This window comes from Erinaceus europaeus, chromosome 3, assembly GCF_950295315.1.
Source record: "Erinaceus europaeus chromosome 3, mEriEur2.1, whole genome shotgun sequence".
NCBI lineage: Eukaryota > Metazoa > Chordata > Mammalia > Eulipotyphla > Erinaceidae > Erinaceus > Erinaceus europaeus.
The window spans coordinates 158,284,187-158,308,446 of NC_080164.1; the positions used below are offsets into that span (position 1 = coordinate 158,284,187).

General features: G+C 37.5%; 1 protein-coding gene across 4 annotated transcripts in view; it reads left to right on the forward strand.

Moving 5' to 3' along the window:
- Positions 1 to 24,260, forward strand: part of ARAP2 (ArfGAP with RhoGAP domain, ankyrin repeat and PH domain 2) — a 214,039-nt gene that overhangs the window by 165,475 nt on the left and 24,304 nt on the right. For all 4 annotated transcript variants that reach the window (XM_060188231.1, XM_060188230.1, XM_060188233.1 and 1 more), the window contains 2 exons: positions 2,553 to 2,681; positions 16,112 to 16,251. In XM_060188231.1, the coding sequence (XP_060044214.1) occupies positions 2,553 to 2,681; positions 16,112 to 16,251 (269 nt within the window). The remainder of the gene's footprint in view (positions 1 to 2,552; positions 2,682 to 16,111; positions 16,252 to 24,260) is intronic.

The window sequence follows — 24,260 nt, forward strand, 5'->3', positions numbered from 1 at the left end:
TCCTTTATTGTGATAATTATCATAATGAGTAATCTTACTGAAGAGAATTATCTCATTTTACTGAATAGGAGAATTTGGCTTCTTATACTGTAAAACACAGAGTTTATTTTCTTTTATGAACCTGGGGTTATTGAAAACTTGGATTATCTCTGGTTACATCAAGGGAAACCCTGTATTAAAGAGGTTATTTTTTGGTTTTTTAGGTTTGTGACTTGATTCTTAATTAAAAACATCATTGGTCATTGAGTCTGTTGTATATACTTTTTTTGTTTAATTTTAACATTTCTTTTAAAAAAATAATTTATTTATAAAAAGGAAACACTGACAAAGTCCACAGGATAAGAGGGGTACAACTCCACACAGTTGCCACCACCAGGACTCCATATCCCATATCCTCCCCGATAGCTTTCCTATTCTTTTTTTTCTTTAAGGTTTATCTACTTTTTCCCTTTTATTGCCCTGTTGTTTATTGTCTTTGTTGTTATTACTGTTGCTGTTGGATAGGACAGAGAGAAATCGAGAGAGGAGGGGAAGGCAGAGAGGGGGAGAGAAAGATAGACACCTGCAGACCTGCTTCACTGCTTGTGGGGAGCCAGGGCCTCAAACCGGGATCCTTATGCCAGTCCTTGCTCTTTGCACCACCTGTGCTTAACCTGCTGCACTACCACCCGACTCCCAGCTTTCCTATTCTTTATCCCTCTGGGAATATGGACCCAGGGTCATCATGGGGCGCAGAAGGTGGAAGGTCTGGCTTCTGTAATTGCTTCTCTGGGGAACATGGGCATTGACAGGTCAATCCATACTCCCAGCCTGCCTCTCTCTTTCCCTAGTAGGGTGGGGCTCTGGGGAAGCAGGGCTCCAAGACACATTGGTGGGGTTGTCTGCCCAGGGAAGTCCGGTTGGCATCACAGTAGCATCTGGAACCTGCTGAAAAAAGAGTTAACATATACAGCCAAACAGACTGTTGACTAATCATGAACCTTAAGGCTGGAATACTTTATATGAAAAATTGGGGGTCTCCATTTTGTAGATAGCTAGTAGGCCTATTTTAGTTATATTCCAAAGGGCCCATTACTATACAGTCTTTCGATGGTGGGAATGGTGTTTATGTATGCTCCTATTAACTTGTAGTCATTTTAACATTTCTACTCTTAACAGCAGAAACCCAAGTATCTCTGGTGGTTACACTGGGTTCCTGCTTACACTTTTGCTGTTTCAGCTAGGCTATTTTTAGTGCAATCTGAAGAGATATGAAGCTTTTCCCCTACTGACTGGCGTGTTTTGATCACCAAAAGTCTTTTCTATTAAGTTTGATTCTAATTGTGAAACCTGTGCTTTTTTCAATTCTATGCTAAGAACTGATGCTTTTTGAATTAGTTATATGATAGTCCAAAACAGAAGATGAATGGATGAGAATTTATCAAAAATAAATCTTTAAAGACAAAAATGCCTTGCTTGTTGGTTTTCATATCAGTATTTGTTTTTACCAGCAAGATAGAGATACTGACAAAACACTGCTCATGTATGTAGTGTTGAAATTCAAACCCAGGACCTGAGGCATCCTAGACATGCTCTGTCTTCTCTAGACCATGCCCTGAGAACTTGTGTCCACATGTAATGTATAATATTTTCATGGTGTGTTTTTCAATATTTCCACTGATAGTCATAGACTAATTAATAGCATTATGTTGCTACTTCCCTATGGTCTCTGTTGAGGTTGTATTTTATAGCTTCCTATTAATTGGAAATGAAAATATGAGCTTTAATTGTTGTTAGCATTAAGCAAAGATGATAAAATGTCTGTCCGAAATTAAACCGTGGATTAATTTGTGCTTGCTTAGTGTTGGAGAAGGTGAATTTTGCTAGTCCTTTGAAAATAAGCAGCTTTCCATAAGCAAATGAGATTGCTATCTAAATTAAAAAGATGATCGTGACATTGATTTGTGACATAAAAGGGCACCTCCCCCATCCCCAAGATTTAGAAACTAATACTTTGGAATTTTTAAAAAATACTGAGAAACAAATATCTTAGCATATGTTGTTATGCCATGTGTCTTATCTTTTTTTATATATTTATTTATTTTCCCTTTTGTTGCCCTTGTTTTTTTATTGTTGTTGTAGTTGTTTTTGGTGTTATTAATGTTGTTGTTAGATAGGACAAAGAGAAATGGGGAAGACAAAGAGGGTGAGAGAAAGATAGACACCTGCAAACCTGCTTCACCACCTGTGAAGCAGTTCCCCTGCAGATGGGGAGCTGGGGGCTCGAACCGGGATCCATATGCTGGTTCTTGCGCTTTGTGCCAAGTGTGCTTAACCCACTGCACTACCACCTGACTCCCACCATGTGTCTTCTGATACACTTAGTGGTGGCCTATGCGTTAGTGTTTCTTACATTGCTATTGCATACCACCAGTGCTGTCATCTTACTGTGGCTGTATACCACTGGGCACAGTTGTGTTTATTATTTTTCCATGCAGGTACTTTTTAAATTAGAATTAAAAATTTTATATCTTAATCTACTTTCAATTGGAGTTGATTTTCTTCTTTTGCAGAGCGCCCTCTTCACTACACAGAAAATGTGTTGGAACAGGTACTTCGGTGGAGTTCATTATCTGAACCTGGCTCTGCTTATCTTGTGGTGAAGAGATTCTTAACCATTGACACAATTAGACGACATAATGGTAGGTGTTGTTATTACACATCATAGCTACAACTGAGGAAACAGGCAAGTGGCTAAAGGTCAGTGATCATATATTATTTGAAAATGTTTAAAAAGAGGCAGATGGGCAGCTACGTACATTTCCTGCTAACATGGCACTGTCGACTAGAATGAAAAATATGTATGCTGAACTACGGAATCCTAGAGCTAGGTTTTCCTGGGGGTGCCACTATGGTATTGCAAGTTCATGTGATTGTACCAGATAAAATATTTTAGAATAATGCTTAATGGTTTTAGGTGTTTTTTTTTTCTTTTTTGACATGCTTATGTAGATTCACTAATTTTCATATAAATGACAAATATTCCGCTTGTATTATTTTTATTTCCAAATTATCTGAGCATTTAAGATGGATAAGTACTCACAATTCTCTCTCTCATATCATAATGATCTTGCTTTCCAAAAGAAAACTTCAGTGTGAGAGAAGACATGCTGAATACATGTAATATTAAATAAGTCAACTATCAAAGGGAGCCAAGGAAGACGATTCTGAATCTGGATAAAGTATCAGAAAACCTGTTTGAAAACTTTGATTCCTTTTTTTTGTGGGGGAGGTCGAGGAGAATGAGGGGTACAATAATCTACACAGTAAGATACTTTGAACTGATTTAATATAATCACATGAGAGTACAGAAAGGAATTGTAGAGTGACAGTCTGTACATCGGAGCCACAAACCTGATGGGGTTATTGGGTATCATTATATGTCACATATTCTGTGTCCCTCTGTTTGGGGTTATGAGTGTCTCTGTTGTGAACACTTCACCTCTGTCAGATTTAAACTAAGTATCTTGAAGAATAACTGAAGAAGTCAAGCAGTAGAAAGAAAGCCACTGCTTTAAATGATAGTTTCGGGGATTTATACCAATAATCTCTGAATACACAGTCAGCATGCTTTTGCATCCTTCATTTCTCCAACAGGAATTGTAAGGCAGGCAGGCAGGCAGGCAGGGCCCTGTCTACAAGATTCTACCTCATTTTGCCTAAGCAACATCTAATATGTTATTATTTTTCTTGCCCTACTACCAGGAAAATATCTATCTTTGCATTAAAAAAAATGGAACCAGATTTTAAACTAACACTCAGCAGACATATTGATTGAGCCAGTTCATAGTAGTATTTGTATGTATTTTTGGTCAAAAGTAGGAATACTTATGAATTAAGTATTTAAAGTTATATATTTTTCAATTAAAGCTATATAAATGGTTTTAAAGCTTGATTTCTATTCCTACTGTCAACACAAAATCTTTTTCATTATGGTTAGTTCTATGTTCATATGAATTTAGGAAGATCATTTATGAAGCCACTTGCCTGTTAATTTAGATCAATTTATTTCTTAAATCAAGGTTTTTTTTTTCTTTTTTTTAAATATAGTTGTGACTTGCAGTAATCTGTAGCTTATACATACTACTTAAGAGTTTTACTTTGTGACAGACTACTGAATTGGATAGATATTCCATCTATGTTGTCTTTGTCTTGGCAAACTTCTCTTACATCAGTCACCACAATCACCTACCTCAGAATTACAGCTTCTTTTATTATATCTACTGCTCCTTAAAATTGGGATCTAAAAGGAAAATAATGGGAGCAAATCAAATGTGATTTCCCTGTCAGCTTGTTAGCAGAAAAATTGGAAAGATCTAAAAAAAAAAAAAACACCTAATATTCTTCACAGCAGAAAGGACTTCATATCTGAAGTTGTTTTTTTTTTTTTCTAACCTAGGGGACAAAGGGAAATTACAAGAGTTTGGAACAAAAAAAAAATGTGTTGCACCACATTATCCCTCATTAATAGCTAATATGCTAGCAACTTGTTAAAACATGAAGACGTCTACTACATGTTCTGAACCCTCTTCCCTCATACTTCAAAGCTAGTTGTTCTAAATTTTATTGTGTGTATGTATACCTCTGTTTATCTACCTGGCTTATATTTCTTTAATTTAAAAATAGATGGTTTTTACTTACAGTGAACAATTTTGGGGTTTTTTTTTTCTTATTTTAATTTATTTACAAAAAGGAAACACTGACAAAACCATAGGATAAGAGGGGTACAACTACACACATTTCCCAATACCAGGACTCCATATCCCATCCCCTCCCCTGATAGCTTTCCTATTCTTTAACCCTCTGGGAGTATGGACCCAAGGTCATTGTGGGATGCAGAAGGTGAAAGGTCTGGCTTCTGTAATTGCTTCCCCGCTGAACATGGGCATTGACAGGTGGATCCATACTGCCAGCCTGCCTCTCTTGTTCCCTAGTGGGTCATGGTTCTGGGGAATAGGAACTCCAGGACACATTGGTGGAGTCATCTGTCCAGGGAAGTCTGGTGGGGTCATCTGTCCAGAGAAGTCTGGTTGGCATCTTGGTAGCATCTGGAACCTGGTGACTGAAAAAACATATAAAGTCAAACAAATTGTTGACTAATCGTGACTCTAAAGGCTGGAATAGTGCAGATGAAGATTTGGGTTGGGGGAGGGGTTCTCTGTTCTGTAGATAGCTAGTAGGCATAATCTAGTTATATTCCAAAGGGCCTATGGCTATACTAGTTTTTGTTTGTTTTTGTTTCCCTGAGCCTAATATCTGATAGGCAGGTTGATCCAAGTTATTGTCTGGGGAGGTGATGTCATGGCTGGAAAAAGGACCAGAAAGCTGCATCAGGGAAGACAGTAGCTCCCAAATATGGGAAAGGTGTATAAATATTGTTGACAGTAAACCCCAAATTCAGCTTAGGAGCCTATGTGATCTCTGCCTCCCTCTAGATCTGAGCTCACATTCTGTGGTCATGAGTAGGAACATTACAAGCTGTCCCAGTATCAGGACCCGTCTTCCTCAGGTCTAGCATAAAATATGTTGTCCAGCCTCCCTTCAGTTGATGGAACAGTCTCTACTGTTGTTGATGCAAGTGGAGGGCAAGGTTCTATGGGGGCCCACAAAGGGGTCTATTTTATTGTTCCTGATAGAAATGCCCAGTAACAATGGAAAGAAGGATTTATTTGAGGTCTAGGCCCATCATGTCTGTTTGGGAATCTCAGGACTCCCTGACTAGTGCCCCAGCTGATGAGGTGGCCTGATAGTCACTCAAGAATCATTATTAAAGTATGCCAGTCTCTTGCCCTTATTCAGCTTTTGCAGTCCTTGCTTTGATAAGGATAGCTTGTGAGTGAGTGATGGAAGTATAATAGGAAATAGGTCAGAAGTGGGTGGTAGCACAGCTGGTTAAGTGCATGTAGCTCAAAGCAAAAGGACCAGCATATGGATCCTGGTTCCAGTCCCCAGCTCCCCACCTGCAGGGGAGTCACTTCACAGGCAGAGAAGCAGGTCTGCAGGTGTCTGTCTTTCTCTGCCCCCTCTGTGTGTTCCCCCTCCTCTCTCCATTTCTCTCTGTCCTATCCAACAACAACATCAATAACAACAATAACTACAATAAAAGAACAAGGGAAATAAAAGAATAGATAAATATTTTTTTAAAAAGGAAATAGGTGAGGGAGGGTATCTATGTCTAAGTAGATACTATTTCATTATGAACTTGATACTAACTGCAGACTGTGTATTTTGCTTTCAGGTATATATTTTGCCCTAATTTATGGATACATGTTAACATACGCCCTATCTCATGGGACCTGGTCTATATTTAGGTTTTGGGACTTTGTTTGGAAGTGAGCCACCTGGAATGGAATTAGAGAATCCTATGAGAGGAAGGTCTCACCCTAGTAATGAGGGTGAAGGGTTGACATTCCATGCCTGACGTCTCTGGACACAGTCCGAAGTGAAGCATACCAAGGTGGTACTCACTGCATTGATTAGGTTGAGATTGGCTGGCTGATGCAGTATCATTTGGTATGAATTGAGAGAAGCATGCAGCAAAGTGAGCCCCACTCTAGAGGTTCCAAGACTGGGATAAGATAGGCTCTATAGAGGAAGTGGGAGGTTCCTGCTATCTTAGGGCTTAAGAAGGCAATAGATAATTATTGCTATAATCACATTGTTTTGCAATTGGGTTAACTTTGAAAAATCCCTTTTGTTAGAATTTGCTGTATCATTAGTGTATCACCATAATTTATGTCCTTTGACATGACTTGTATATAGCTGTGCCACCTACTGCTTCTGTTCTTCCTGGTCTAAGCTTTTAGGCGAGTCAACATATCAAAGACTCAGCCTGTGGTCTGTGCATTAAAAAGTTTGAGACATTCAATCAAATTTTCCCCTCTCATATTACTTAGTGATTTATATAACTACAAATTAATAGGAGTGTACATGAACACCATTCCCACCACCAAAAGACTGTGTCCCATCCCCTCCCCATCCCCCCATGAAGCTGAGCATCCACCCTCACCTTCAACCCACTGTTTTTACTTTGGTACCCTAACAGTGAACAGTTTTAAGCTCTACTTTTGTCTGACCTTGTTATGACCTAACTCAAGAATTTTGTCTAATAATTCAGCAGAGAGAGCAGTTTAGGGTTTTTAATTCCCTCATTGCCCCCCTTTATCTGAGCTGTTTGAATTGTAGGATCACAATGACTGTTAACTTCATTTTAAAGGTGATGAGGTTAGCTATTGTACTTTACTTTTATAGAAATATTTGAGAGTAAATAAATTTTCTGTTACATCTACTTTAAAAATCTATTCTGGCGTTGACTGGTCGGTCCATACTCCTAGTCTGCCTCTCTCTTTCCCTAGTAGGGTGGGTCTCTGGGGAAGCGGAGCGCCAGAACACATTGGTGGGGTCTTCAGTCCAGGGAAGCCTGGCCAGCATCCTGATGACATCTGGAACCTGGTGACTGAAAAGCAATTACAGAAGCCAGACCTTCCACCTTCTACAACCCACAGTGACCCTGGGTCCATTCTCCCAGAGGGATAGAGAGTGGGAAAGCTATCAGGGGAGGGGGTGGGATATGGAGATTGGGTGGTGGGAATTGTGTGGAGTTGTACCCCTCCTACCCTATGGTTTTGTTAATTAATCCTTTCTTAAATAAAATTTTTAAAAAATTAAAAAAATCTATTCTGGCGTCAGCAGACTAGCTCACTGGGGTAGTAATCCTGCTTTGTCATTTACAACCAAAGTTAAAATATGGCCCCTACCTCATTGGAGGAAGCTTTGGTGCTCTGGTGTCTTTCCTCTTTCTCTCTTTTCTGTCTAGCAGAAAAACCTATCCCACAGTAATAAAGCCCTGGTGACGACAATAAGAAATCAGTTCTGTGCTTTTCAATAGTGCCGCTTTACTGCTTAGAAACGTCGTTTGCCATTCCCATTGTTTATAATGAGTATTTAACTAACTTTAAAGGAAAGATAATAGCCCTCAAACTTATTTCTGCCCAATGGATTATGACTGAGACATTGCAGTAGGGAGAATAAAACCTCATTTACATTGCCACTTAGACTTTATAGCTAATCTTATTAGACTTATCTTTTATTATCATTATATTATATGTTGAAATTTCATCATCTCTGTCACAAATAAAGCATACATTTATAGCCTCTGTAAGATTCTGGGATAAATTACATATTGCTGGTCTTATTTTAAGCATCACAGTTCTTTAAAGTTACAGCAATAAAATGTTCTACAAAGAATACATTCATTGTATGCTGTCAAAGAATACATTCATTCTTTGTATTAATAATTTGGAGGAAGGAGAACTACAGATGTATTTCACTTACTATATGATAGTCACTCAGAGTGCAATCCTGTTAATTTAGTTTGTTCTACAATTGAATAGAAACCAAACTGGACATAACAGCTACTTGAAAGTAAACTAATTTCTAGGTTATGCCATGTATGTTTCCCCATTCCCAATATATTTTCCTTTCTGTTATTTGTACTAAAGAGGCAATACCTACTATTACCCTACTTTATAACTAAATTCAGGTTGAAAAGCAATTTAGAACAGAATTATCCTTCTACACTTAGATTATCTAAAAATAATAAAGTCTGGTTATTGCTAAAAACAAATTGGGGAGTCAGGCAGTAGCGCAGCGGGTTAAGCGCACATGGCACAAAGCACTAGGACCAGTGTAAGGATCCCAGTTTGAGCCCCCTGGCTCCCCACCTGCAGGGGAATCACTTCATAGGCGGTGCAGCAGGTCTGCAGGTGTCTATCTTTCTTTCCCCCTCTCTATCTTCCCCTCCTCTCTCCATTTCTCTCTGTCCTATCCAACAATGATGACACCACCAACAACAATAATAATTACAACAATAAAAATAAAACAACAAGGGCAAAAAAAAAGGGAATAAATAAATAAATGCTAAAAAAAAAGAATACATTCATTGTATGCTTTCAGTACTAAGCAAAGAAAAAATATAATTTTGAAGTTGAGTGTTCTAAATGTTAGGTTGTAAATATTGATAAAAGCTTGATTTTTTGAAACATTTTCAAGAGAATATCTCTTATATAAATGGCTGTTCTTTTATGTCCACAGCTCTTGGAGTTTATGGGAGGGTAGAACTCAGAACAAAGGTTTTTGTTGTTGTTGTTGTTTGTTTTGTTTTGTTTTCACATAATGTACAAGTTTGGAGAATAGCCATGGCCAGCAAAGCAGAAAAAAAAAAAGAAAGAAAGGTCAGGGGATGTAAAGATCATGAAAAATAGATCTATTTTAACAAATGGATGTTTCCCTTTTCACTGTTCAGACCACATAGGGAATGCAAGAGGTAACAGACATGAGATAAATAATAGTTTATTTAGTTTATTATTATTGTGAGCCAGATGCTGGCTAACTGCTTTGTGTATGCTATCTCCTTGCATTTTCCTAGTAATCATAGGAGCTATTAGATCTTTCACAAATGGAGAAACTGAGACATGGTGGCATTACACAACTCCCATACAGCAACCTGCTTTTAAATTGAGGAGTAGGTGCTAGAGTTCAGATTTCTGCAAATTCAGACCATATATTCTGCCCTAAGTTTTTCACTGTAGTTAAATCAAGGATAAATCAGAGAATAGTTTTTTTTTTTTTTAACTTCTGTAAACTGAATCTATAAATCACTAGATTTTTTGGAAGAATCACTCATTTTTTATTGCTATCCTATAGACTACAGTGCAGAGAAAAAAATGGTAACTGTTTTCCATTAATTAAGCAATCAATTACAGCCCACCTGCTATGTGTCAAGCTCTACTTCAAGTAATTTATATATCAGATTCACTGCATGAGTCCTGTCTGTGTTCCCCTTTTTGCAGCTGAGAAGTATGAGATTTAGCTGTTACTGCTGAGTTCCAGTAAAGTATGTGATTGAAAGTCTAGATCCTGCTTGTGTTTTTAGTCAATGATGGCCTTTTGAGGAAAACCTAAATTCGCATTGTTTTAGAAGCAAATATGAAATTTTTGTGTCCTTAAACTGAAGCAAATGTTCCTTTTTATGCACTTAAAGGCTAACATATCTTGGGATTTAAAGACTTGAGTAACAAGTATAGACTCCAGTACTTAAATATTAGGGATGCTCAAAAGTTCAAAAGTGGATAAAGCATTTATTTCTTTTAGATTTTGTTTTATAGTGAGTTATATCAACCCAAGAAGGGACCTCCCTACACATTAGCAACCACTTTCCAAACTTCCAAGTCTGTAGATTTGCCGATTTAGATATTTCATACCTACCTAACAAACTTATCTAATATATCTAAATAAAATAAATTTTAGTAGTCTTTTTAAAAGATCTATCCACATTCTAGTATGTCTGTGATTGTCTCCATTATATATAGAGTCATTGTATGGCTATCCCATTTATTTGCCCATTACCTAGTGTAGACTTGCAGTTCTTCTGTTTTGGACTATTACAAATAATGCCACTGTCAACATTTATGTGTAGTTAGTGTGGACATATTTATACAGTTTTCTAAGAGAAGTAAAATAGCTAGGGATGAACTTGCTTGGCCATCTGGGAATTACATTTATTCTTTTGAGGAATCGCCAGACTGTTTTCTAGAAGCAGCTGTCGCACTTTACGTTCCTACCACCAGTGTATGAGTCCCAGTTTCCAGGGTTGTCACAACCTTGACGACTCCTGTTATAGTCTTTCAAGTTTTATTGAGATATATTTTGTATGGGGGAGAAGGTGCAACTAACTGGGACCATTTCCCAGTTCCCTTCTGTGGAGTTCTAGACTGACTTCTCTCTGAAAGACTCATAAGAAAGAGAACCAGTCATGTTTTAGGGAGATGAGTATTTATTAGAAGAAAATAAGAACAGAAAAAGAGAAGAAAATACAAACCTTGCAGGCATGGAGACCCCCCTCCCCTCCAAAAAGTGAGACAAAGGCCCTGCCCTTCCTGGTCTTCTAAGCTTTGTAGCCCCTACAGAGGAAGGGCCAGGCTCTCAGGGGATCCACTTCAGCCTCTGTCTTCAGATGCCCCATCTGCATTTTGTGGCCTTTGCAGTCAGGTTGGAAAGACCCTGCCTCTGGCTCCTTCTGGCTTTCTGCAGGGTGCAGTAGGAGGGGTGCTGCTTTCCCTAGGCTGCCTTCTAACTTTGTACCAGAGGCTCAAACATCTGTGGCTCACATGGCAAAGGCACCTGCCAGTGTAACTATCTTGCCAGCCTCTCCTTTTTACATTTTAATCAGATTATTATTTCCTGATTTTTGTTTTGTCATTGAGTTCATGAATCCCTTTATATTTTGGATGTTAACCTTTTACCAGATAGGTGGTTTGCAAATACATTGTCCCATAGGTTGTCTTTTCTTTTGTATTGATCTTTTCTAAGCAGAAACTTTGGGGGTTGAATGCTGCCCCACTTGCTAATTTGCTTGTTAGTTTGTTTGTTTGCTGTGCTTTAAATATCATACCCAAGCTAAGTTATTACCAGGACATGTGACAAGTAGCTCTTTTCCTGTTGTTTCTTCTAGAAGTCTCATGGTGTCTTACATTTGGCATCTGGATCCATTTTAAGTTAAATTTGGTCAATAGTGGGAGGGCCTGATTAACTGATTTATGTACATAAATATTCAGTACCCAAAATTATGAACATCATTTATTGAAAAGACTCTTTTCTCCTTCTTTTGAGTATACATAGCTCCCAGCATGTCAATGATAAATGCATGGGTTTATTTCTGGGCTTTTGATTCTAGAATTTGTATAGAAGCAAAGAAAATGGAATTTCTCTCACACTGGTTCAAATGATCATCTTGACTCATGGCAAGAGACACATATTAGTTATTCCAAACCAATTTTTAATAAATTATGAACATTGGATTTTCATTAATAATTTACAAAAATGATAGGGAGAGGCCTGTTTATTTCAAATTTAAAATCAGGAGAAGGTAGGTGATCTTTCAATAGGAAAGCAAGTCTTTAAAAATACTATGAAAAGGGATCCTGTGGTGGCACACATATCACCATGCATGGACCCAAGTTCAAGTCCCCGCCCCCCACCTACAGTGGTGAAATTGGTCTACAGGTGTCTTTCTCTCTCTCTTCTCTCCCCTATCAATTTCTCTCTGTCCTGTCAAATAAAATAGAAAAAAAAAAAAAAAAAAGGATAAATGCTTGCTGGAAACGGTGGATAACCCTGGTGGCAATATAAAAAAAAAAAAAAAACTACAAAAGTAGAACTTTGGACAAGAGGTTAATATGCTGAAATACTGTATCCATAACAGCAATATGAAATGTGTGCTGGAACCCTTACTAAAGCAACACATTGCATTATGTAGCCCTGGAAAACACAGGCTTCTAGATAAAGGTATCTATAAGATAGATATAGATATCTTATAGATAGATAAGATAGAATTGGTTAAACTGAGGATGAGACAGAACTGAACACCACATTGAGTCCAAAAGGAAATTCTGAATGATGAATGCTAGTCAACTGAGCATGGCTGAAGAGAGTTCTATTTTAGAAGTGCCATAACTGAATGTCTATTTCTCTCTTTGTTAACTTTTACTTTTCTTCTCCTAATTACTGGATCAGTAAATTTTTTTTTCAATTAGGAACAGTTAAGTAAGAATTTCTATTTTGTATAAGAACTTGAAGTTTCAAATGATTTAAATTCCCCCCAGCTTTTTTATTATCAGTTTTAGTGCCATAATAACATGATATGCCAGTCTAGTTTAAATTAATTTGATCTTTCTATTTTGTTTCACATATGTGACTTTTATGGAAACTTCTAATTAATAACAAAACACTTTTGCTAGGAATATCATTTTGTTTTCCTAAGCCCTTTAAAGAGTAGGAAATCTTTAAAGTGTTACTTTTAAAGTCTTAACTTAAAGACTATTCAACTAAAACAGCAACTGAAACTTCCATCTGCAGCCAATCACATAGAAAGGGGAAGAAAGGTTTTTGAATCTCTAGGGATAACAGCATGCAGAAATTTAATTGGAATGAGACTAAAAGGTTGTAAATAAAATTGTATCTATTAGGGTACATCCCAGAATCACATCCCAGGGAATTAAGTACTTTGGGAATGAACTGAATCTTCAGATCTATTTCACTTATAAAAGAAAAAAAAAGTTTTCTCCAGCAATTTAAAGATTTCTTCTAATACATTAATTATGTGTTATAGCTGGTTTATTTTTAATTAAAAGCAAATATTCATGCTGTGTCCTATTTTTTCCTTCCTTCTTACTTTTTAAATTCTCATTACAAAGAAGTATTCTGTCCTTTCTAACTTATATAACACCATCCCTAGACTATACATCTACCCTTTTGATTAGATCATATTGAATGACTATTAACAAGGAATGTGACCAGAAAGACTTTTCATGTGGCATTAGAAATGTTTTGCAGACATCTGTCATGATAGATGAGAGATTTTTACCCATATGTCAACAACTGTACTGTCAATCATTAGCACTCTACCCCTGCCCTGCCTCACCCCCACCCCATTAAAAAAAAAAAAAAAACTGGTGTCCTGTAGTTAGGAGCTAGAAGTATCTGTTGTCTAGACAGATCGGTATGCTATAAAGGACTATAAAGATGGCAAAATTCTAAGGGAAAGAGAAGCTCAAAACATAGCGTTGAGAGACTTTTGACTGGAATCTTAAGAATTGTAGAGCAAATATCTACTGAGGAAATCTGTGTGGCAGAAATGTGAACTGTGGCCTGAAAGGACCATACAGAGCATAAAACCTAAATTTTGACAAACCGGAGTTGAACCCTGACTAGGATAAGGTATGGACAGAAGTTAGGTAAATGCAAGTTTCATGAACCTCATGTGCTGTGAACCTGACTTTCAGGGGCTTTTAAGATTTTTTTTTTTTCTCCAGGATGAGATGGGAAAGGGAATAAATACGTGAGTGATGTGCCCCAAAGTTGTAGGAACAGACAATACTGGAAAAGCGTGCTACTGGGAGATTTTGATTATTTACTTAAGTGCTGGATCATTATTTCTACGTATTTTAACATTTTGAGATAAAAATTCACTTGTGAGAACTTTTAGAATTTCATATTTCAAAGTTACTTTTGTTCTTAACATATTTAGCTCTTCCCCTAAGTCCTTTATGTTAGTATATATTCAAGGAGTTACTAATATATTCACTTACACACATTGATCATTAGAATAACATTTAAGAAATATATGTCAGAAGGTAGAAACATTTTTAAATCTGCTTTCTTTTAATATTCTAATGGTTTACTTAAACAGTGGGTACATAGTTATATCACATTGGTAAAATGTGACAAGTTATTGATTTAAGGAAAAGTTGGAAGGTATGAATGAACTTTATTTGGCTAAAGCATCATGCCCTGTCTTTTTTTATTTATTTATTTAAGAAAGAAGACATTAACAAAACCATAGAATGAGAGGGGTACAATTCCGCACAATTCCCAGAACCCTATCTCCACATCCCAACCCCTCCCCTGATAGCCTTCCCATTCTCTATCTCTCTGGGAGTATTGATCCAGGGTCGTTGTGGGTTGCAGAGGGTGGAAGGTCTGGCTTCTATAATTGCTTCCCCGCTGAACATGGGCGTTGACTGGTCAATCCATACTCCCAATCTGTCTCTCTTTCTCTAGTAGGGTGGGGCTCTGGGGAAGTGGCGCTCCAGTACACATTGATGGGGTCGTCTGTCCAGGGAAGTCTGGTCAGCATCCGGAACCTGGTGGCTGAAAAGAGAGTTAACATACAAAGCCAAACAAATTGTTGAACAATCATGAACCTAAAAACTGTAGTAGTGCAGATGAAGTGTTGGGGGTATTCCCTGCATGCTCTTGTGTACTTCTGCTTTCAGGTGTATTTTTTTCCCCTAGTTTATGGGCACGGGTGAACCTATGCTCTATCTCAGGGGACCTGGACTATATCTAGGTTTGGGGACTTTATTGGGGAGTGGAACACCTGGAATGGAATTAGAGAATACTATGAAAGGAAAGGTCTCACCCGAGTGATGAAGCTGAAGGGTTGTCATTCCACACCTGAAGTCTCTGGTCACAGTCTGAAGTGAAGCATGCTGGGGTGGCACTCGATGTGAACTGTTTAACGTTCTTTAAAATTCTCAACCTTTTTCTAAATCAGCAGTACTATAAACACCTTGTATTCACATACCTGTTCTCTTACAAGCTGTGTTGCTTAATTTGTCAATTGCTTTCTATAATCAATTTCTTCCTATATTCCTTGTATTAAAATGTTCATGTACTGTCTGTTACCCTTTGCTTTCAGCTCTATATCATCTCTTATCTGGTATTGTGTGTGTGTGTGTGTGTGTGTGTGTGTGTGTGTGTGTGTGTGTGTGTGTAAAGGAGTAGGGGTTATTTAGCTGATTTTTTCACCCTGTGGAAGTGGATATTAAGAACTGTACCAGAAGACAAATTTTATTCATCTGTTTTGTAGAGCTGGGGTTTTGCATATGCAGGATTCCCCCTCATGGGGCTGCTTTTGCACACAGGTAGAGAGAATAGAAAGGAAGAGCCAGAGTCTCCATGGCCCCAGCATTGGTTCTGCTGCATAGTGCCTACCACATGGAGATGATGCTCAGGTCGGGCTGTGTGCATGGTGAGACACAAGTTCTACTGGGAATTCTCTTTCCAGCAGCATGTAGGCTAATTTTAGTGATCTGCTTTTGAGAAATTATTTTAAAATCATAATATCAAAAGACCCTATTTTAGCATGGCAGTGTGATTACTAGAATGTTATCTGTGGTAGATATATATATGATGAAAATGAATAGGGTGTATAAATACGTTGGTCTTACGTAGTATCAGTGAGATTAATCGTGCAGTTTTCCTTCCAGATAGAATTTCATTATCATATTTTTAATTTTTAACGTTGTTTTAATTGTGAATGTCTTTGTATTACTTGCTGTATAAGTTCAGCTCCCCTGAAAAGTGGTGTTCCCAAAAATTAATACTAGGCTTCCTAGTAGTAAGAAACAAGTCATTATATTACCAAAACTGAAAACTTACCGTTTTTTCTGTCGAACTTTAAGTAAGCAAAAATACACCTACCTTAGACAAGTAATATTCTACTCTACAGAGCGGAGAGCCCAAGAAAGTATCAAAGAGGGAGTCTTGAAGATCAAAGAAGAACCATCTAAAATACTGTCCGGAAATAAGTTTCAAGACCGGTATTTTGTTTTACGAGATGGCTGTCTCTTTCTCTACAAGGATCAGAAGGTATTTGTTTATCTACTGGAATAGGTGGGCATGTCTATGTAGATATTAGCATCCTCATTTTATGTTTTCTCAGCCCTATCTCAGAAATTAATGCCAGTAGTGAAGAATGCAGAGTAAACTGGCCATTTGATTTCTTTTTCCACCTTTGGAATATGACATTAATGCATACAGTAGTACAGTTTAAAAAAAGTCACATTATTTTAGGGCAGAAAATGACTTAAATACTAAAGAAGTATAATTTATATTATGCAAGCTATTGATAGCATATAAATCAGCATCTCTTTCAATAAATTAAAGAGACTGTGTGATGCCTTAAGTCCAAAAGGCAAATGTGACTTAGATTTAGCTAATGAAATTTTGTACCGTGAAAGAAAAGGCAGAAATCAAGTATCAAAATAAATATGGCCAAGAGATAATATAGTTCACACCTTATTTGTGTGAGGTCCTGGGATTGAACCCCAGCACTGGATGGAAGCAATATGGATGACTTTGGAAGAGCCTCACAGAAGTACTAGGAAAACTCCATGGGGTTCAAACAGTGCTGTCTCTCTTGTCTCTTTTTCTCTCGAGAAATAGCAAAGAGAATTGAACCTGGTTGGCTGTCAAGTCTGTCATGTTTTCAAGAAGCCCTGGGTTCATTCTCCAGCATCACATTAAAAAAACTTTGGTTAATATATTTTTATATGCTTGAATGAATTTACTCGTTTGCTTATTTATTGTTAATGCTGTATACCTGTAAGTATGAATTTCCTCTAAGTTTTGTTAAATGATATGGAATAGAGAAAAGAATTAGATATGAAAAGCAAGATGTAGATAAATGATGACATCACCATAAAATTAGCATCAGAAAAATCTCAAATACATGGGGCCGGGTAGTAGCACAGCAGGTTAAGTGCACGTGGTGCAAAGTGCATAGACTGGCACAAGGATCCCATTTCGAGCCCCTGGTTCCCCACCTGCAGGGGCGTCGCTTCATGGCTAGTGAAGCACATCTGTAGTTGTCTATCTTTCTCTCCCCCTCTATCTTCCCTTCTCTCAGTTTCTCCTGTCCTGTCCAACAACAACAGCAATGGCAACAAGGGCCAAAAAAATGGGAAAAATGGCCTCCAAGAGCAGTGGATTCACAGTGTAGGCACCGAGCCTTAGTGATAACCCTGGAGGCAAAAAAAGGAAAAAGAAAATCTCAAATCCACTGAAAGTTTGCTCTGTGATTAAATAATCTAACCTCTCAAGATCAATTTCTGAATCTAGTATGACCTTGATTGTATGAGTCCTAAAAAACAGTATTTCAATGTGTAAGAACATACATAAACTGGGCCAGTAAAACAGCTCACATGGATAGTGTGCTTCCCTGCATATGAGCAAGCTAGCTCCTAACCCATTGAGCCCCTACCTCATTGAAGGAAGCTTTGGTGCTCTTTCTCTCTGTGTTTCTATCTAAAAGCACAAAGCTACATTTAAAGATATTATATAAATCTTCTTTTTAGACTATATATATACATAAACATAACTATATATAAACATGTTTATCCGAAGGCTCCATTAAAATAAGATTGGCAAGTCCAATTCTGAGAAAAAATATCTATCCTGAGAAAACTATATATATATATATGATAAAGGACTCAGAATATAAGAAACTCCTCTAAATAAACATTAAAAAGAAAAACAACCCAGTAAAAACTGAGGCAGGGTATTGAACAGACACAATACAAATGAAAAGGTAAGATCAGATCAATAAAACATAACAGCAAAAGTGTTTAACATTGTCACTATGAAAATTAAAACCGTGAGCTACTACTTGACCCCCATCCATTGGTGTAGGGCATAAGGGTGACAGCACAAGGTTGCTGGGTAACTAAAGCTGTTTTTGCTGGTAGATTTTTTCTTTCTTTCCTTCTTTCTTTCTCTCTCTTTCTTTTAAAGACCAGGACATGTATCAACTCTGGCTTTTAAAAAAAAAAACTTTGGATGGGGTTATTTGTTGTCTTGTTGTTGAGTTTGGCAAGCTCTTTATATATGTTGGTTATTAAACTCTTGTCTGATATATGGCATGGAAAGATCTTCTCCCATTCTGTGAGGGGTCTCTTGGTTTGGGTAGTGGTTTCTTTTGCTGTGAAGAAGCTTTTTAATGTGATGTAGTCCCCTAGGTTTATACTTGCCTTAGTCTTCTTTGTAATTGGATTCGTTTCATTGAAGATGTCTTTAAAATTTATGCGGAAAAGAGTTCTGCCAATATTTTCCTCTAAGTATCTGATAGTTTGTGGTCTAACATCCAAGTCCTTGATCTACTTGGAATTTACTTTTGTATTTGGTGAAATGCAGTGGTTCAGTTTCATTCTTCTGCATGTTTCAACCCATTCTTTCCAACACCATTTGTTGAAGAGACTCTGCTTTCCCCATTTAATAGTCTGGGCTCCTTTGTCAAAGATTAGATGTCCATAGGTATGGGGGCTCACTTCTGGGCTCTCAGTTCTATTCCACTGGTCAGTGTGTCTATTCATATTCCAGTACCAAGCAGTTTTGATGACAATGGCCCTATAATACAATTTGAGATCTGAGAGTGTGATGCCTCCAGTTCTGTTCTATTTTCTCAAGATTGTTTTGGCAATTCTAGGTCTTTTCTGGTTCCAGATAAACATTTGTAGCATTTGTTCTATTCTCCTAAAAAATGTGCTTGGGATCTTGATGGGGATAGCATTAAATTTGTTTATGGCTCTGGGTAGTATATTCATTTTGATGATGTTAATTCTTCCAACCCATGAACATGGAATATCTTTCCACTTCTTTGTGTCTTTTTCAATTTCCTTGAGTAGTGACTCATAATTTTCAGTATACAAGTCTTTCACTTCTTTGAAAAAAAAAATAACAGCTTTATTTCATTTGCTAGAACAGAGAGAAATTGAGAAGGGAGTAGAAAGTGGAGAAGGAGAGGGTGAGGGAGAGAAAAAGAGACCAAGACCTGTAGCACTGCTTCCCCACTTGTGAGGCTTTGGCCCTACAGGTGGAGTCCAGGGACTTGAACCTGGGTCCTCATGCATATGTGCACTTAATCAGGTGCACCACCACCAGCCTCCCTCCCTCCCCCAGTAGTTTTTCTAAAATGTTGTTAGAGCAGTAAAATCACACAATTACTATGAAGAATTATTTGGCAATTTTCAAAAAAATAGTTTTGTGGGCATCTACCCCATGATCCAGTGCCACCCATAGGTATTAAATCCACAAAAGCAACTGTTCAAGAATGTTCATAAGCAAGTTTATTCTTCAGATCTAAAATTTAAAATCTTTTTTGATGTCTATTAATGAGAATGATATATTTTTACAATCTAATACTATTAGACAAGGAAAATGAATAAGTACAAGTAGATGCAACATATTTGAATCTTCAGATTTCTTCTTGAGCAAAGAAACTTCACTCTTAAATGTGTGCCATATGAGTCTGAAAAGTTTAAAAACAGACAAAATCATTTATAGTAATAGAAGTCAGAAGGTTTTTGCCTGGGCTGTAGGAAAAGAGTGCTGCGGACACAGTCAGGAATGTGTCTTCTAGAGTGAAAGAAATGTTCTCTGATCTGCTTTTGGTGATGATTACAAAAGTAAATACAGTTCCATCTCCACTTCCTGGAGAGCCAAGTAACATTCTTGCCAGGATTTTAAATGTAGAATGATAGGAGAACCTAGAAACACTTTTTTATATTGAATTATAAAATTCCCTTGTGTAAATACTGCTTGTATATTTCTTTTCCTTAAATCATTTTATTAGGGGCTTTAATGTTTACAATACAGTCTTTGACAAATGGGTACAATTTCTCATCTTCCTGTGTTTAGTGTCTGCAGAAGACTCTCACCTCCAACTTAGGCCTATTTCTGTGTTCATACACCATGAACTAATACCTTCTCTACCTTCCTTGACCCTTCTTACCCAGATTGCTTTGCTTTGTTGCAATAAATCACACCCAGTCTGAGTTTCGCTTTCTGTTTTCCCTTTCTGTCTTTGTTTCTTGTGTTCCACCTATCAGAAATCATTTAATGTGACCTTTGCTTTTTGGTTTGTCCCACTTAACATGATGTCTTCAAGTTCCATCTGAGATGAGGCAAAGGTGATGACTTCATCATTTTTAACTGCTGAATATTATTCCATCTTGTATACATACCAAAACTTTCTTAGAAAATTATCTGTTCTTGGGCATCTGGGTTGCTTCCAAATTTAAGCTATTAGAAATCTTACTGCCTTGAACATAGATCTACATAAATCTTTTTGGATAAATCCCCAGGCATGAAATTGTTGAGTCATACAGTAACTGGTCTATTTCTAGTATTCTGAGGAACCACCAAACTGTTTTCCACAGGGCTTGGATGAATTTACATTCCCACCACAGTGTGAAAGGGCCCCCCCCCACACACACACACATCCTCTCCAATACCTGTTGCTTCCATGCTTTCTAATGTATGACAATCTCACTCAATATCCTATTGTTGTCTTTATTTCCATTTCTCTGACTTTAAGCATTGCTCACATGTTGGCTCCCTGGGTCTTAATTGGTGAAAACTCCATCCATATCCTCCCCCATTTTATAATGTGGTTAATTTTTTGTTGTTGTTTTGAGTTCATTGAGTTCTTTATATATTTGGTTTAATCTTTTATCTGATGTATGGCATCTAAAGAGCTTCTCCGAGTCTATAGGGCATTTTTGTTTCGTTGATGGTTACCTTTGCTATGAAGAAGCTTCAGTTTTATTTTTTGTTTTCCTTGTGGGATTTGAGTCTTTGAAGACATTTCCTAAGAATAGATCATGAAATGTTCTGTCAGTGTTTTCTTTTATATATTTGATAGTTTCTGATGTGATGTCTATGTCTTTGATCCATTTGGACTTTTAACTGTGTGGAACTTTACTGTATTTGGTTGTGGAGATGTACCAAAAAAAGACCAAATGAGTAACATTTCATAAAAGAAAAAAAAAACTGCTAGGTAACTCCCCCAAAGCTCTGCAGCCCCATTTGCTATTTTCTTCAGAGTCTGACTACTTCCTCCATCTGTCCCTACAGCAGGGAAGCATCCTTCTAGACATAAGCCATCACTTTGTATTAGGACAGTAGCAATGTCCATTGACAGGAGCCTAATCAAACAGCACTAAGTTCTACAGCCCTTACCCATCTCTAGAGAGCTAGCTGTATTTATACTATGCTTCATTTTTACTGTGTTCATCCATGGGATGGACACAACAGGTGGTCTGTGTGGCTATCATGTTGTTGCCATCACTTATCATTATTCTAGGTTTTTCAGTACTGGAGCAGTGGAGCAAGGCACATACCAATTTGGGATTTGTGAACTGACCACATCTAATCTTCAGGCTCATGAACTCTAGAGCCAGGCTTATTAAAGTAGATGCTACAACTCACAAATAATTACTCTAGCCATTTAGAACTGAGTCTAGGGGCTAGATTATGATGATGCACTTTGAGTACACACATTACCACACATAGGGATCCAATTTTATACCCTCGGCCCCCACGTTGTGATCAGTTAAGTAGTCCTGCCAGGGTCTCCCTTTCCCCATCTTTCTCTCTTTCTCTCTCTCCCCCTTCCCTCTCAATTTTTCTCTAGCTATAAAAATAGAGGGGAGTTGGGCAGTAGTGCAGCCAGTTATGCACACTTGGTGAAGTGCCAGGACCAGTGTAAAGATCCTGGTTCCAGCTCCCCACTCCCCACCTGCAGGGGAGTCACTTCATAGGTAATGAAGCAGGTCTGCAGGTGTCTATCTTTCTCTCCCCCTCAGTGTCTTCCCCTCCTCTCTCCATTTCTCTCTGTCCTATCCAACAGTGACAACAATAATAACTACAACAATAAACAACAAGGGCAACAAAAGGGAAAATAAGTAAATAGTTTTTAAAAATAAAGAGAAAAAAATTGAATCTGGTTGAATATTGTTTGGATTTTGTTAATAGTTTACCCACCTTAATCTGGGTTAGAATGACCTCCTTAATCCTAGTCTTTTCATAGACTATTGAATATAATTTCTAAGGGTCAATTTTGTAGTTGGATATCTGCTTAGGGAATTTAAAAATCAACCTGTGGGAGTTGGGCGGTAGCAGGTGGGTTAAGCACATGTGGTGCAAAGCGCAAGGACCAGCATAAGGATCCTACTTCAAGCCCCCGGCTCCCCACCTCTGCAGGGGAGTCACTTCACCAGTGGTGAAGCAGGTTGCAGGTGTCTATCTTTCTCTCCTCCTCTCTGTCTTCCCCTCCTCTTTCCATTTCTCTTTATCCCAGCAATGACTACATCAATAACAACAATAATAACTACAATAAAACAACAAGGGTGACAAAAGGGAATAAATAAATATTTTTTAAAAATCAACCTGACCTTTTTGTCTAAGTAAGGACCTTACACTTCTATATTGTAGCAACAGAAGTTTTACATGAAGCTTTGTATTTGTACTAGTAGACAGTTAGCATTGACAACACGAGTGAGTCCTAATAACAGCAGCCAACTATGGAATGTGGAGATCACTTGAATTACCTTATTCTGTCTTTACTATACTCCATGACTTCAGTACTTTTCTCATTCTCACACTACTTAATTAAAAAATAGAGTCACAGAGACATATCACAACTTGCCTGGAATCATATAATCAGAGATAGTCAGAATTCATTTGTAGGTGTCTGATGACAAAGACTCGCCACAGAAACTTACTGGGGAATCAATGATTTTGTGCTTTTTTAACTTGATATTTCCAGTGACAGAATTTTATGAAAGAAGGGGAATAAACCTTTTTCACTGAGATAATAACACATCTTTTTGAATATTACAAGCCATACATTTGTAGGGTTTTTTGTTTGTTTCTGTTTTTTTTTTCTTATTTCTATTGGGGGATTAATGGTTTACAGTAGAAAAAATAGAAAAATCTGTGCATGCATAACATTTCTCAGTTTTCCACATAACAATTCAGACCCCACTAGGTCCTCTCTGCCGTCATGTTCCAGGACCGAATCCTCCTTCTCACACCAGAGTCTTTTACTTCAGTGCAATACAACAACTCTAGTCCATGTTCTGCTTTGTGTTTTCCCTTCTGATCTTGTTTTCAACTTCTGCCAATAAGTGAGATCTTCCCATATTCATCCTTCTCTTTATTATTTATCTCACTTAACATGATTCCTTCAAGCTCCATCCCAGATGGGCTGAAAATGGTAAAATCACCATTTTTAATAGCTGAGTAGTATTACATTGTGTATATAGACTACAACTTGTTCAGCCACTCATCTGTTGTTGGACACCTGGGTTATTTCCAGGTTTTGGCTATTACAAATTGTGCTGCTAAGAACATATATGTACAAAAATCTTTTTGGATGGTTATGCTTGGTTCCTTAGGATATATCCCCAGGAGAGGAATTGCAGGGTCATAGGATAGGTCCACTTCTAGAGTTTACCAGACTGCTCTCCACAGGGGCTAGAACAATTGACATTCCCACCAGGGAGGTTCCTTTGTCTCCAGCATTTTTTGCTGCCACATTTTCTGATGTATGACAGTCTCACAGGAGTGAAGTGGTATCTCATTGCTGTCTTTATTTGCATTTTTCTATCATTGACTTGGAGCATATTTTCATATGGCAGATAAATGCATGAAAAATGCTGTTGTTGGCCTTTTGAACCTCTTCTGTGGTGAATATTCTGTTCAAATCTTCTCCCCATTTTTGGATGGGATCATTTGTTTTCTTGTTGCTGAGTTTGGTGAGCTCTTTTTGGTTATTAGTGGGGTTTTTTTTAATTGTGTTTTATCATAAACTGGTGTAAACTTTAAAATATGTTACTATCTGCTTATGGTAAAGAACTTTTTCAGTCTTTGTTAATGATATAAGGAATTTTATATCACTTAATAGAATTTTTAATAATGTGTATCATTTTGAAATGATCAAATTTTAGCTAAGATAAAAACAGTATCAGGAGCTTGTGTAGAAAGACTACTTTTATCAAGTACCTTTTAAAATTCCTGAAGTATAATTGATAAAAATA